This window comes from Thalia democratica, chromosome 1, assembly GCF_965202585.1.
Source record: "Thalia democratica chromosome 1, ktThaDemo2.hap1.1, whole genome shotgun sequence".
NCBI classification, from domain to species: domain Eukaryota; kingdom Metazoa; phylum Chordata; class Thaliacea; order Salpida; family Salpidae; genus Thalia; species Thalia democratica.
In genome coordinates this window covers 114,820,205-114,836,651 of record NC_139165.1, presented here as the reverse complement: position 1 = coordinate 114,836,651, position 16,447 = coordinate 114,820,205, and the positions used below count along the sequence as shown (strand labels likewise).

Sequence of the window (16,447 nt, the reverse complement as noted above, 5' to 3'; positions counted from 1 at the left end):
GGATACGGAAGAGATAGTTGTGAAGTTTTTGACAATGTCAATAAAAGATTTGTTGATCTAAAATCACTTTTTAGTATTTATTTGAATAAAGCTATGTCGATTGGAAACAGAATCGTAATAATTTAAAATTACAGTTCATCAGTAATTTGTTATGATGTCGATAAAGACGAATGGTCTCTTGAATCATGTGAAGTTAAAAAAGGTCTTCGACGTTTTGCTTGCACAAAGATACCTTTGTATTAACAGAATCCGTTGAAAAATAATGCATAATCTGTGAACTTTAGGTTACAGTAAGAATTTAACTTAAATTATCATCTTCTTGTTATCTAATAAATGTTTTCTAACTTGATTGCTATGTTGTTATATTGTTAAAAATAAGAGTTTTAAATTTTTTTGAACGGTTTTTAGATCGATTTCAATACCATATTAAACACACTATCATTGTAAGTATTTAACGATAGGTAATAGAATAGTGAAAATTAAAAAATATAATCTACCAGCAGTAATTTAGCTAGATATAATTCAACTGTAAACATGGGCTACTAAATTTTCAACTTATATATATTTTCAACTAACTTACGGTTGTAATTCATAGACTTTATGGAATGTTAAAAACTCGAGTCGAGTTGTACGCCCCATCGACGTTGCAAAAGTAAAGCCATTGTTTGTAAAGTAATGCAGCAGAGGTCGATGTTAAAACTGACTATAATTATTACGAAATCTATATAAAATAACATATAAAAACTACGTACTTGCAAAGCATAAAATGAAAAGTATTTTTTTTAAATAAACAAATATTTGAATAAGACCGGTAATTCAGCTACCTTCGTATAATGGCCGATTCGGCTCAAAGCGCAAAAGGAGTTATTTTCTGCAGGGCTTGAAGTCTAAATTACTTTCTCGTTTGCTCGGCTACTTATAAATATCCTAATTGTATAATTTATTATCGATCAAAGTCTATTTGTTCGCTCGACTGCTTTTAAAATCTAGATTGCATAACATCTAGTTAGGGTGTTTGTTTTCCAATAAGTTAACAGCTCTCATGCGACAGTCAGCGGTTAGTAATACTTGTTCAAAACTATATTTTTTAAAAGCAAACTTGTAATCGTGAAAAGAGTTATTCATTATTATATTCACTTTTTATATTAAGTTTACCAAAAATTCAATATTAAAAATTTGAAACAAAATAATAAATATTTATCTGAATTTAAGAAAAAAACCCCCTTGTTTATTAAATCTTTATGTAAAAAAAATTTGTTTAAAATTATATTTCACCAAAAAGCTTAATTGAAAACAAATCATTGTTAAACAATTTCTTAGCACTTAGTGCTTGTCGGTTTAAACTATACAAGCAAATTGGTCCTTACCTATGTCATGTAGTAAAAAGATAATTAAATCGCTATTGTAACACTTGTTATTGATGTACTGAATAAATTGCAATGAAATGATTAACAAATTGAATAAAAGTTGAACATAATTAAATAAATTAGATGACTTATCTTCTTCCTAAAAAAAAACTGATGGTAATATGTAAATTGTTAAGAAAAATTAAAAACAGATTTAAGATTTTCAAAACATGGTATCTCCTTAGCTTTTATGTTAGCTTTTGTTCTACCGGCTAAAAGTTCTACCTGCGCTTGGAGTTTGTTAACATATAACCTTGGGTCTCGTTGTTTTCGGATATTTCTAAGGTGTTTTTATATTTAAATTAATAACAGCTGAGCTTCAAGCTTTCTCAACTACAAAATTAAAATTTAATTTTTTAACAAAATTATTATTTTCAAAAATACTCGGGTACAATAAACGGTAAAGAAGGTTGCTGAAACGAATCATATCTTTGAATCAGATTCTAATCCTAAGTAATATTTATTTTTAAAGCAATAATACATGTCTGTAATTGATGATATGTCAATTAAACTTGATATATTTTATATAAAAACGTTTAATTTTTTCCTTGAGTAAACTAACTAATTTCCTTTAGTTCATTATAAAAAGAGGTGTAAATACTTAAGGGAATTTTAATTATTTAAAGAAGAATAAGAGTTTTTTATTAATGTTGGCTTACCACAATAAGCGTAATAAAGTATTAAATTTACAATGAATAAAATCCATAAACTGGAGTTGCTTTTGATTGAAACCGTTTGAAATTTTACATATAACAAATAATGATGTTTTTGCTAATGGTCATCACTGCCTAATATGATAAATGATCAGTATTTTCAAAGTTTAGTTACTCTAAAAGAAAATTTATTAGTTATAGACCGTGGAGATGATAGTTGTTAAATGTTTGTAAGATATCTGTATGTTTAAAGCATCAACCAAGTATTTGTTATACTAAATATAAGGCATTAAATAATAAAACTTTATGAATTTAGTTTATCAATAATTTGTAATGATGTTAATAATAATTAATGGTCAAAAAACTCATGCAATGTAACAAAAGAATTTCAAGATTTTTCTTGTGTGAAGTTTTCATCGTATTAACTCGTTGTGTTAATATAAACTACTTATGTTTAAACACTGATATATATAAGCCACAATAGTAAATGAGTATAAATTTACATAGAAGTTTTCTAATTTTTACTGATTATTTGAAAAAAAAGTTTATCACTAAAGCTTAATTTTTTGATAACTAAATTAAGACAACTAAAAATATTTTTGTAAAAACTTAAACATGAATAGTTGATGGGACAAATTTTCTTGGATAAACAACGATTTTAATGAAAAAAGCATTTTAACATATTTAAGAACTTTTTTGTAAAGTATTGGCTGATCAACTAATTAAAACTAACTACTTCAATATTTCATTACAAGGAACATAGAAGTATTTAAAACTAAATTTACTTATCAAGAATTGAAAAAAAATTTATAATTTTTTTTAGTCAAATTAAATCATTTAGTACTCAGTTTTAGTTATATAGTTAAGGTTACTTGCGTTTAACAATAGTATTCTTTAATATGGATTTAAAAAAAAAATAAGATCAATTTTGAAGAAGAATACGTTTTATTCATAAATGAATAAAAAATCTTGATTAAAAATGCTTAATATACTTCAAAACAGAAAATAAAAATTATTTTTATGTACTAAATTTACTAGATTGTAGAACATACTTAATCATTTAAACAATCCACGAAATATTAGACATATATATTGGGGAAAAAAACTATAGAAATAATTAAATTTTCATTTTGAAAACCTAGCACACTAAGAGTAAATTTTAAATAAGCTTTTCGCAAAAATTTGAATAAAAACAATTTAATTTAGTAGTAGCCTAAGACCAGTAAATTTAAATTTAAGACTCAAAACACGAAAAATAAAAGTAAAAAATTAAGTGATTAAGAATGATGAAAAAAATTAAGACGTAATGATTAATTTGGGTGCACGACTATTCAAATTCGAACAATTCAAATTCCGACAATTCAAATTCTTAACAAAAAATTGAAACTGCTTAAAATAAAAAAGTAATGTATATTTGTCTAAAATAAAAAAATGCATATATAAATCATATAAATACCTACAGACCATTTTTTTCTTTTTGCAAAAAATTAAACATTTTTTGATATATGGCTTTATTAAAGAAAAAAATTAGTTATTTTATATAAAATTTAAAATATCTTGAAAAATATTTAAGATTTTTATAAAAAAAATAAAGTGGCTTTTAGATATTAATAAGATCTACATAAGCATTTTTTATGTTTTTTTTTAAATTTATATTACTTTTTTAGATATAGTCCTTTAAACATTTTTTTAAGAATTTGAATTGTCGGAATTTGAATTGTCCGAATTTGAATTGTCATGTAACCGATTAATTTGACGTTTTCACGATAAAATTAACTTCGTTTCAACAAATAACCAAAGTCAACAAAACTTCAATAAATGACTACAAATTTTTTCAACATTAAAATTGATTTGAAATACATTGATATAAGTAATTAAACTCATTCGCTTTGTTTAGGGACTTTGTTTACAGCAGTGGTAGATTCTTTAAACTACACACAGGGTATTACCATCATCTATATGATGTGCCTTATACAACACCTCTGAAGACATTTTTCAGTTTTTTGAGCTGTAAGCCAATTAATTACTTCGAAAATTTAGTGGTTGATTTAATTGGGATTGGGTCAATTTTGTACGAGAGATAACTTTTACACGAGGGGACACTTTTGCACATAGAATCACTTGTGCAAGGCGTCACTTTTCTATAGCTACGTTGGCAGCACAACGACAATTTCGCACAACGTCACATTTTTAAAGTGACATTTTTGCACAGCGACATTTTGCTACGATGACGTTTTTGCAGAAAACATCAATTTTGCACGCAGGCCGATCAAATGCAAGTTAGCTAATACCAAATCTGTAACATAAAAAAAAACTAAGTACTAAAACTTTATAATAGACACATATCAAAGACATAAAATCACAGATTTAAATTTTTAAACTGTAAACTTTAACGTTAGAAGCCAAAAATATTATAAAAATAACATTCGTACCAGGGACAAAAAATTAAATTCATTTTGAAACTAAGATGAAAAATACTAAAAGTGTAAAACAAATTTTTTTAATTTCTTTGAATTCTAACTTAATAATTAACTACTATGCTATTTTATATGTTTTACTTTACTATAACAAGTTTATTGTCCATATGATAGACCTAGGCCACTTAAACCAAAAGACACACAAAGAATAAAAATATTAAAGAAAAAAGTTTGTCTATTAAAACAAAGTAAAAAATATAATTTAATATAAAATTTATAGATTAATATCAAAAGAAAAGTTGAACCCTAAACTTATGCTTACTTACGCTTTAATGTAGAACGATCAAAATAAAATATTTAAGTGTATTAAATCCGGCAAAATATTTTTGGTATGTTATGGAAAGCAAATACTAAAACGCAGTCGGTATATTTATCTTTTGAAATTTGAAGGTTGGCCTGCTACCACTAAATGACCGAATCTTACTTAAAATTAAAACTAAACCAACTAATGCAAACGAATAGATTAATTAGCTTTAAAACTTTTTTAAAGTTATAATTTGTTATTATTCTTTGGTAAGTTGTAACTTATTTAACTTTTACCACAAAAATTACAAAATACTTTTAAATAATTTTCTAAGTCAAACATTGGAACATACGAGACCAGTACTGTTCATCTAATATTGTATAAATAAATATTTTAGATCTAAAAGTTAACAAGGAAGAAAAAATATTTTTATCATCGTATTAAAACGTGTACTCACAAAAGTTAATTAACATAATTTAAGTTTAAACTAATTTACATTTACATTCGAATAATTTGGATAAAATAAAGACATTGGAACCTGAAAAACATTCATTCGTTACCAAAACCTTTGAGATGTAAGAAAAGAAATTAAGACAAGTGGTAAGAAGTACTTACTATGGAACAAACCCTGGAAATGTCTTTACGTCAAAACCACTATTAACAAAAGATGCTAAAGGTCCAATTTCAAAAACAAATTTTTAAACAAATATAAAGTGTACAAATTAGTAAATATTTAAAATATGATTTCGTTATTCGCAGATCGTACACTGTAATGTGTTTTAGATAAATATTAGTCGATCTCTAGCAAGTAGAATGTATTGACATATTAAGAAAACACTTTTATAGCAAGCAAAAGTTATTTCAAAACAGTACAAATAATTTTTGTGTTCAAAACAACTTGTTGATGTGTTGTATTGAACGTATGTAATCTTGCAATTTATTGAAAAATTTTGAGTAAAAAAAAAAAATTACTCAACTTTTAAAAACCAAAAATGTTTAAAAATAGTTTATTTGAAGAAAAAAGTTTATTTATTAGGTGGTAATGATACTATCAACAATTTGATTAAAAAAATTTTGAAATATTTATATTGCACTAACAGTTGAAATAAAATAGCAAATTGATAATTGTTGAAACTTTTGCGATTGTATATTTTATAGATAAAATATTTAATTTCGGAGGTTTTCATCATAATGATGCAGATAATAACAATTTAACAAATAACTTCTGTTTAGAGTTTAATACAGAATGTCACTCTTTAAAAAAATCAACTTAAATGAATATTGCAAGAATTAATGTAGCTTGTGTAGTTCTTCAAAGAAATTTTGTTAGTTCAGGTGAAAGGAACAATAATGAAGATCAAGTAAATACAGAACAATCCTTGATATGATAAAACGTAATAATACTCAAGATTTAATTGTTGCGAATGATAAATTATTAAATACTGGTGTGAAAACAAACGGTTGTTAAATTTTTGTCAATTTTACAAAATATTACTCTTAAAAAACAACCAACCTATTTTATTTGAATAATAATAATTCAATGGAAAACAGAAAAGTAATATTTTCAAATGTCTTGTTGAAACGTGGTGGTGTTTAACTCAATATTTGCTGAGTCAGCAAGATAATTTTTTATTTAATATAAAAATGAATCATTTTATTATTTGTTTTTATCTTTATTTTATAAAGTTTAATCTTAAATTAATCTATGACATATTTTGGTATGGTGGCAAAATAGATACGGAATAAAAATAAACGAGAAATTACTGAATTAAATTTTGCTGACTCAGCAAATATGAGGGTAAACACACTAACATTAGAATCGGATCCATTTCGAAATAACAGATTTTCAGTCACTTCTTCTGATATAAGCAAATATAAATGATCAAAAGAATCGATATGTTTAATTGAAAATCATAATTTTTTGTGTGAAGATACCACAGTTTTAAAACATTTTGAAATCAATTGTTTATCATTTGTCGGACATAGTGTTGTAATTTATATTTGAAATTTTCTTCGATTTTTACCATATTTTTTTCAATAATATGTTTTCAGAAGTCATTTTTCTTTTGTTTATTAAAAAATTTAATTTAAATAAACATAAATATTTCTTATTGACTTGAATTTGTTGTTTCAACAACTCACTTTAAAAAAAAAAGCAAAAAAAAAAAGCCATTTTAGTTCAATAGCCACAGCTCATACCATAGTAGTAAGAGAAAAATAAAAAGTATTATATATAGTGGAAATTACATATTGTTTGGTAAAACAAAAAAAACTGTATTAGTTATTTTTAAAAATATTAATAGATATAATTTTTTTTGCTACAAGTTTGCTACTCTTTTGTATTTGTTTATAAAATTTTGAAAATTTAAAAAGCTTCTAAAAGTAGAAGTTTAGATAAAAGAGAAAAAATATAAATTATACCTTATTCATATTTGTATTAGTTTTAAAAATTCAAAGCTTTTTATCAATATTTAAATTATGTAATCATAAATGTTTAACAATTTGCCACAATAAAGTAGATCATGTCATTTTTGAAAATAAAGTAAATTTATTTAAAATTAAAAAAAACTCATTTTAATCTTAATTTCTGAAATTCTAGCAGAAATCACTGTAAAAGGTTGTTTTTCTTTGTATATGTGTCAACCACTTTGATTAAATCCTGGAATATTTTGCACATTAGAGAGTCTTCAAAGCTCTAATTAGGACCCATTCAACATCAGGCCACGCGAATTGGAGTTAAACAAAATGAGTACATAAATACCTAGTGACACAACTCATCAGTATTAGTATTAAAATCAAAAAATATATGTACAGGGTTGCCTCACACTCAGGATACTCAGGATTACTTAAACTATCTTAAAATTTTTGTAAATATTAGGATGTCTCAGGATAGTTTAAATCTGATTTTAAAGTCAAGCTGTTCTAGATAGTTATGATTATCTTTAGAAGCCTGAGAAATGTTTTAAGATTTTGGAAATCCTTGGCCATTTTTTAGATTTAAATAAAGTTTAGTTGAATTGATTATAATATTTTTTTTTATTTTTTACCCAATTTTGTTGAAGAAGCTGCTTTTTTATTGAATTTTAAAAGTTTTTTTTTTCTTAGGATTTCAAAAATTTCATGGTGACTCAAGCAAATAAATGGTCATTCAGGACAGTTTTTTGACTAAAGCAGTAGAATCCCTGTGTATATTAATAAGTATTTACAACAATCAAGACCTTTTATTCACTTTTTTTATAAGGTTTATTTACTTGAGTGTTTTAAGCTAACTTACATAATAATAAAACACTGTTATAAAGGGTAAACTATGAGACTGATGTATTTTGTAAATAACAATAATTATGCAATTATGTTAAATTACTAAGTATTATATACTTTAGCAAATTTTGATAATAAAGAAATATAATATGTTTTCAAATGTAATATTTCACTTTATAATATTTGATAAACATCATTTTCAATCTTCAATCTACACGGTTAAACAGGATGTCTACAAAACGTGGAAAACTAAATACAAAACCTGGAATAGGCTATAAAACCTGTAATTTGTTAAATTTTTAAATAAAATTTTAAAGAATATGGAAATGTTAACAAAAATCATTAAAAAACCTGTAGTTTTAAACACATTTTTCATTTGAATTACTAAATTTTTGATTTCACACAAAAAATATAACATAAAATTAAACTTTTTGTAATTATCAATTTAACAAAAAGCACATTCAAAGTAGCTTTACAGTATTTTATTTTAGTTGAACACTACTTCACTTAGTTTTTTATTTTAACTTAAAAATAAACACAAAAATAAGTATTTTCAAAAATAAGTGGCAACCCTGATGAATTTTTTAAGAAGGTTTATTGATGTTTAATTCTACTTTTTTAATTAAGATTTAAGTAAGCAAAAGTTAATTCTTTCTTTTTTTTCGTCAAAAAATACTTTTGGTGACATGTTGTTTGGCTAATACTCAAAAGATAAAATTTTAACCCTTAAAAACTTAGAGGGAAAATTGTTAAGCTTAAAATCCTAATCAAGCAACAAAACAACCCAATTATGTGATCCTGACCTATGAATTTAATATGTTTTAACCTTAAAAATTAGAGTTTAATTAAAATCTATCCATGGTACTTAATTATTGGAAAAAAAATGAAAGCAAAAGTTAAATTAGTTTTTAATGTGGCTATTTAACGTTAAAACTATGGCATATAAAATTCAAGCTATAAAAAAAAATCCAGCACTTTGATATTGGATTGAAGAAAAAACTTTGAATGTTAAAGTTATGTAAAATTCGGAAAAATTACATGTTTTGTTTTAATGAATTTAACTATAGTTAGTAACGAAAATGCAATTATATCAACATTAATCAAAAAAAATTCATGTTTAAATTTATATTATTTAAAAATTAAACTCCCACACATTTAGAGTATCATTTTAGTTATTATATAGATTTTGAAATGTTTTTTTTTATGTTTAAATTTTTATTAAAAGAAAATGCTTAAAAAACCTGGAAAAATGTTGTAAAAATTAATTGTCACTATGGTATATTATAGAAAGTAAAAATATGTTAGTCGCAGTCTTTGTAATAAATAAAAAACTTAATTCCTAAACTAACATCTCTTTATTATATTGTTGGTTTAGTGATAAAAATTCTCTTTAAAACTGATTTAAGGGCCTAGTCTACTAAAAACCTTTTAGTTATCGAGTTGTACACACATAGTTAAAGTAAAATAACTCAAGTATTATTAAAATCAAGAAGTCTTCAGCTATTTGAGTGGACAGAAAAAAATATTCAACCCAGTTAAACCCATAAGAAAGATAAAAGATTAAAAAAATTAACTTAAGCTGCTCAATAACAGCTTAATAATGAACTTGCAAAATCTAAATAACTTTTTATTAAAAAAAGATTGTTACTTAACTTTTAATATTAAGTGAAGCTATTTCATCTTGCATGGGATATGGTAAATTTTGTAAAAAAAAATAATATAGTTGTGTATAATGTTTTTAAAATGTTATAAATATGCTTAGATCTATCCTTTATGTTTTTGATGAGAAAAATTTAAATTTATTACAAAAAGTTTTTGAGAGATGTACAAGTTTCAAATGTCAAAAAAGCCTATAGTGACCAAAACAACAAAAAACTTTTTTTATAATGCAGCTTTATCCTAAAACACTCGTTGAATCCAAAACTTTTTTATTTGCTTTTAATGATTTTTTTAATTGGTAAAAAACAACTGTTGCTAGTCACAGGGTTGCTTTATTGCCATACACCATAACTCAGGCTAGCTGACCTTTCTTGTAATTTTAGTTAGTTTAAAATTATCTATTTTAACATTACTATTCATATTTGGTAACCTTTAGTCTATTAAGCTGATTTAAGAGTAGTTTATGTCAAGTTGTTTGCTTATTAATATTAAAAAAGTTCTTATTAAACATGGTGACTCAGACTAAATGGCTTAAGTACAGGCTCTGTTTTCTTGTACTCAAAGAATGACACCTTGTTTTAGTCTTTTTACTTAATCTAAATTACAGTCAGCAGTGTCAGTATTTATTTTTGTTTTGTCTTAAATTTAATTCTATTAGTACTTTACTTTGTAAATACAAGTAATTATTTTATTGTATATATAGATTTAAGCTTTTAAAGAAGACCCTATTTTTTCGAATTGAATCTAGTTATAAAGCTTAGTAGAAAACATATAAAAAATTGGTAACTTAATCTTTATGTAAATTTAAGAGGCCAAATAATTTTAAATTTTACTTTATGCAAGTTTTCATTAAAAAATTAAATTTTATCTTGGTTGTTGATGTAGCATTTACACCGAGAAAAATAGTTTAACCCTACCAACTAAATCCTTAAAATTAAGAAAAATATATATTTTACTGAAATCACGTAAAAGAAGTGTTTAATGCAAATGTGTTGACTGCAATTTTAAAAATTTTCAACTTTATTTCAATCTAGGTTAAAATTATAAACTTAAGTGACCTAACTTTATTGGTACTCATTAGGTTTTAAATGTATTATTTAGTAAGTACAATTTATTATTTTAAAAAGTTATTAGAATAAAAGATGTAGTTATGTATCCGGAAATTTTAAAAATATTTAATTAATACGTAAAAAATTTTGGTATAAGGGTTGTCACAAACTCAAAATAACTAAGGATATTTGTATATATTTCGGGCTGACCAGATGTTTTTTTATAATAGAAATTCATAATAGTTGGATAAGAGTATTTAAACATTCAGGATAACTAAATAAATAAATACTAAAGATAGATAAATAAAGATAATCAAGGCATGACTCGGAACTATTTAGGTTTTCTTAAATGAACTCAATCTAGTTTTAATCTCAGGCCAGTATTTTAGACATAAGTTTAGGGTTATTATAACTATCTGAAATATTCTTTATTTAGTTTAAAAAAACAAACTAAAACTATTTGATTCATTTTACTTCTTGTGAAATTTCAGTAGTAAGTTTAATGTAATAAATATTCAAATAGTTTTTACATATTCTACTAAGTTTGATTTAGGCTCATTTGTTCTTTTTATCAAAACACAGGTTGGCTAACTTTATTAGATATAGTTTTAATTATTTCAAGTGTTTTTTCTTAATTTTATTTTTACTTTGTTTTTTTTCGTTTATTTTTATTACTGTACTAATATTCTATAAATACAAGTTTTAATTCTTTATTTTTAATCATATATCACTTCCTGCCTTAACACATTTAAACATATTAGTCGTTTTTATTTAAACAATATTGCAGTATTTATAATGATGTCTATTATTTGTAGTGTTAGGTATCTGTGAAAAAACAAAACAAAAGTATAAGCTTAATTAAATGAATATTATCAATTTTATAGTGTGGTTGAATATTTTGTTATTTCTATTGTTTAATTTAGTCTTCCAAAACCATTAAAAAAATTACACATAACAAGTTTATAGTTTTATTCATGTTTACTAACAAAGTATTTTAATTAATGTTGTTTTATACAAAACAAAAGTTTTAAAGTGTTCTTACATCCCAATTTTTCAAGTTCTAAAAAGCTCTGATTTTATACTTTAATTTTTTTTTTAAATAAAAAAAGCAATAATTCAGTTAAATTTTTAAATTTATAAATTATATTTTGATATAATTAGAATTTTTTTAGTTTAAACTGTAATTTTTATAGTTAAAAACTAGTTAGTCATCGAAGTTTTTTCATAATAAACTATAAGTTTAAATACTCCTCTTAATCAAAAAGTAAATAACTATTGAAATACCTAAACATATTCAAACTAATATTTTCAGATTTTTTATAACAAGATTAAACAAAGTATCATCAAGTTATGTCAGGTGAAAGTAATATGGACAAAATTGGTGTTAAAAGAATAAAACTTGAAGATAACCAGGAAAAATTAGCAAGTTTTGGTGCAACTTGTAGAAATTCAGTAGTTGATTGTTTCAAAAACAAATGCATGAAGTTTTTTACAAAACAATTAGATGATAAAATTGTACGAGCTTACAACCCTTTTGAAAGTACAGGTAAGAAAATTAAAAAAATATTTTAGATTGATCATTTTGTTATATTTAGTTTTGATATATTTTATTAATTTTAATTTTTTATAGAGTTGTTTTGTTAGTTAAAGCATAACTTTTATGCTTAGAAAGGATTAAAAATTTAAAAGAAAAGACTTAGTATTAAAAATAGATGTTATTAAAAAGTTAAAAAAAAACTTGAAAACTGTAAACTATATAAAGAAAATTTAAATAAATAGATACAAAGAGCATATTAGGGGTTAGTGATATTTTTTAATGTTAATATTTACTTTTAGGTAAATTATAAAGGAAAACTATAAATAATTAATTCAATTACAAAAAATTATAAAATACTTGAGATTTAGTCATTTTATTTAAATGTTACCAATTTAATCTAATTTACTGGAATATTTTTACAGTAAAACTAATCAGAAATCCGAAAAATCAAAAAAAAATTTTACCCATTATTTTTAATGTATTATACTTGAGTAATCAGGATATATTCTTGTTATTAAAAATATTTATTGTAAAGATTTAGAAAAATTACGACCTAAAAAATAAAAGCACATCTGAAAAAATGTCTTTTTAGTTAAAAAAGACAACTTTTTTTTTTGGTAAAATAGTAAGGTTTATTATTTACTTAAGACTTAAAAAACACTGTTTAAAATGTAGGAAAAGATATTCTTCTAACAAAAAAGTCTCTTTTTGCATTTTATTTTTGCATTTATCAATGTATTTTATTAAATTCTTCGACTTCGTCTTATTATATCTCGAAAAATAGTGGATTTTAAGAAAAAGTTAAAAAATTAAGTTCTATAAAATATAATTAATAAATAAAAACAATTATTGTGATAAACTTTGTATTTAATAAATACTACAAAGGTGTTAAAAAGACAATTGAAATATTTTTATGTTTTAAAAAAAAATATTGATTTTATATCTTACTTAATTTTAATGCATTTTTATCTGATAATAATTTTAAACCAAAATATATCAAATTTGAGTTTCAAATTTTGTTGTAAAGGGTCAGACTTATATGCTTGTCGGTTTTTGAATTTAGAGTTTAAAATTTTACTAAACATCTATAAACAGCGCTAAGCCAAATCTCCTATCAGAGAACTGCTAGTAGACTACCATATCTTAATATGTTAAATTTAAAAAAGTAATACTGTAATATTTTTTTATTTTTTTAACAATAGTTACAAATAACTTATAAAATTAAAGATTTTCAATTTCTTATTTTATTTAAAATAAAACATTAATGTTGTTATCAATTACGTAGATTTCTAGTTCTAAAAATTAATCAATTATTCTAAGCAAATTTACAAATATGATGTTTATACATAATTAATTTTTTAGATTTACCAAATATGAAAGAATATTAAATTGTTTTAGCTTTGAAAATAAATAAGCTTTTGCAAAATGAAGATACATTCATAAAGATTAGCAAAATCCTTCAAGACAAATTAACAGTTAAAAATGTTGTCGTATTTTATTGTTTAGCTAAATGTTACAACCTAGCTACTATTTCTGAGTCGTCTTTAAATTATATAGAACGATGTTTTTCAATCGTAGTTGAAACTCAAAACTTTTTACATTTAGACTTCAGTCTTGTTGCAAAAATAGTTTCAAGTTCTGAATTGTTTATTCATTCAGAAGTTGAAATATCTAATGCAGTAATTACTTGGTTGAAATTCAATAGTGAACAACGTCACAAACATGCTAAACAATTGTTACTAAAAGTCCGACTTCCTTTATTATCAAAACATGCATTGAAATATATTACAGATAAAATTTCTTCAATTACTGAAATTTATGATAATGATAACATATTAGAAGAATTTTCAGCAAACAACAACTACTTCAAAAAAAAGTCAAATATTTATTACACTAGTAGGTATTGTAACCAAAACAAATATAATTTGTTGATTTTTGGTCGTTCTAATGATAGAATGGATAAAGTTGTAAGTAAAGTAAAACAAATTGATAGAAGTAACATGACCTGCGTAAAATATCTTGCTCCAATGAATCAATGTAGAGAAGATTTTGAAGCTGTTTGTTTAAAAGGAGAAGTTTATGTTTTTGGTGGTGTTGATAGTGCTAATAATTTTGTAAATTCAGTTGAAAAATATTCACCACCTACTAACACATGGACTGTAGTATCTAGTATGGTTGATGAACGCCATTGTTTTTGTTCTTGTGCATTTATGAATAAAATATTTATATTTGGTGGTTATATAGATGATTATGATGATGACTATGTAATAACAACTAAGCCCTGTTTAGAATTCAACACAAAACATAACAGCTTTAAAGAAATTGCTGGAATTAATGTAGCTAGATCGTATGCAGCTTGTACAATTTTTCAAGAAAATATTGTCGTTTGTGGTGGAATGGATAATGATAAAATTACTTTGAAATCAGTAGAATCATATGATGTGTTTGGTGATAAATGGTCATCAAAGGCTAACACGATAAATCGTCATGATGATCATAGTTTAGTTGTTGCTAAAAATAAACTGTTTGTTATTGATAATGGAAAAAGTAAATGTGAAGTATTTGACAATGTTTGTAAGAAGTTTATAGCTTTGAAATCACCTAATATTTATTTGAAGAAAGCTACGTCTATTGGAAATAAAATTTTAATACTTCAAAATTACAAAATTACAAAAAAATTAATTTGTTATGATGTTGACAAGGATAAATGGTCTGAAGAACAATTTGAAGTAAAAAAAGATTTTATTTACTTTTCCTTTGCTAAGTTACCTTGGTATTAAATCGTATTTTGTTAAAACATAAAGAATACTAATTAACTTATGCATAGTTAAAATTAATAGTTTAAGTTTATGAGTAGTAAAAGATATGTTTAATAAATTATGTATAATTTGACTATTGTATTTTATATTATTTGTGTAAGAAAGAGTTAAAGCTAAAAAAATTTACATTAGTTATTTTTATTACAATACATTTTAGTTTTTATGAAATTCTAAAGCTTGAAATTATAAGTTAAAACGTACAAAAGTTTATAAGAATTTGAAACAATCAAGTATTGGCAGCCCCAAGGTTGAAATAAAACATTAATAATATTTAAGTAGACATATAATATAGTTATATCATCTAGTTCAATAAGTTTAACGTATTATTTCAATAAGAGTATCGATAGTTCAGAGCATCTTGAACATGGGTAAAATTCTTACTTTACATAAAGTATAAACTTTTCAAATTTAGAACTGACAATACCTTTAAAATAGAGATTAAGAGTTTCCAATGTAATTTTTCGAAAAGGTCTATTCTACTATTTATCTTTACACTCACTATTGTTTTCACAACAAGGTTAATTGTTTGCGAATCATACTGAGATCCAATATTTGTGTTTGTTAAACTATCATAAGTTTTATTGATTTTTTAAAAGATAATTTTATATATTTAAATATATAAGTTTTTCCGTAATCGCCATGTAAAATTAACTTACATTTATAGAGGTTTCTGTTTTCGATTCTAGTTAAACTAGAAAAACTTCACATATCTTTCTCTATGATTTTCGATATAATTGTACCAACAAAAGTTTTCGAAAATATTAATTACAGCTTCAATATTTGATATTTTTGTTTTAAGGCCTAATGACTGTAAAAATTGCAAGACATTTTGTATAATTTCTAGCTCTCTAAAGATTTTATAAAACGAATTGGTACTGTATATTGCTATTTTTTTAATACTCGAACCATACTATTGTCTCGTACTAAATTTGCTTGAGTACATCTTGAAAACTAGAAGTAATGTTTCACACCTTTCTTTTCTTAATTCATTTTTGTCTCTAGGGAGTTAGCTGCTACCAGGCATAGAATAAACTATGTCAATAATAACTTTTAGACTTTTCTTCGAGTTAGCTAAATATTTTTAAAAAAATCTAATATTTTTGGGTCACCATCTACTAAAAGTAGAAACTCCAAAGAAGGTTAGGTATTGTTTGAGGTTCATGCGCAAAGCCAGAGTCACCCTAAGCCGTCTTAGGATGGATGATGGTTTATATATTTTGAACCGGTCAGCCGAAGTTTTACTTATGTTACGCGGACCTGGCAATTAACTGTCTTAACGCGTTATAACAATATCGGTGACGGTTACTTAAGCTAATGTTTAGAATTGACTTAGCTAAATAACTTA

General features: G+C 23.9%; 1 protein-coding gene across 1 annotated transcript; it reads left to right on the top strand.

The window, feature by feature from the left end:
* The first annotated feature begins 12,096 nt into the window (after window positions 1-12,096).
* Window positions 12,097-16,128, top strand: LOC145842432 (kelch-like protein 25). Its single transcript, XM_082949881.1, has 3 exons — window positions 12,097-12,292; window positions 13,889-14,853; window positions 16,105-16,128. The coding sequence occupies exons 1-3, from the start codon at window positions 12,097-12,099 to the stop codon at window positions 16,126-16,128; spliced, it is 1,185 nt and encodes a 394-aa protein (XP_082806007.1).
* The last annotated feature ends 319 nt before the right edge of the window (window positions 16,129-16,447 follow it).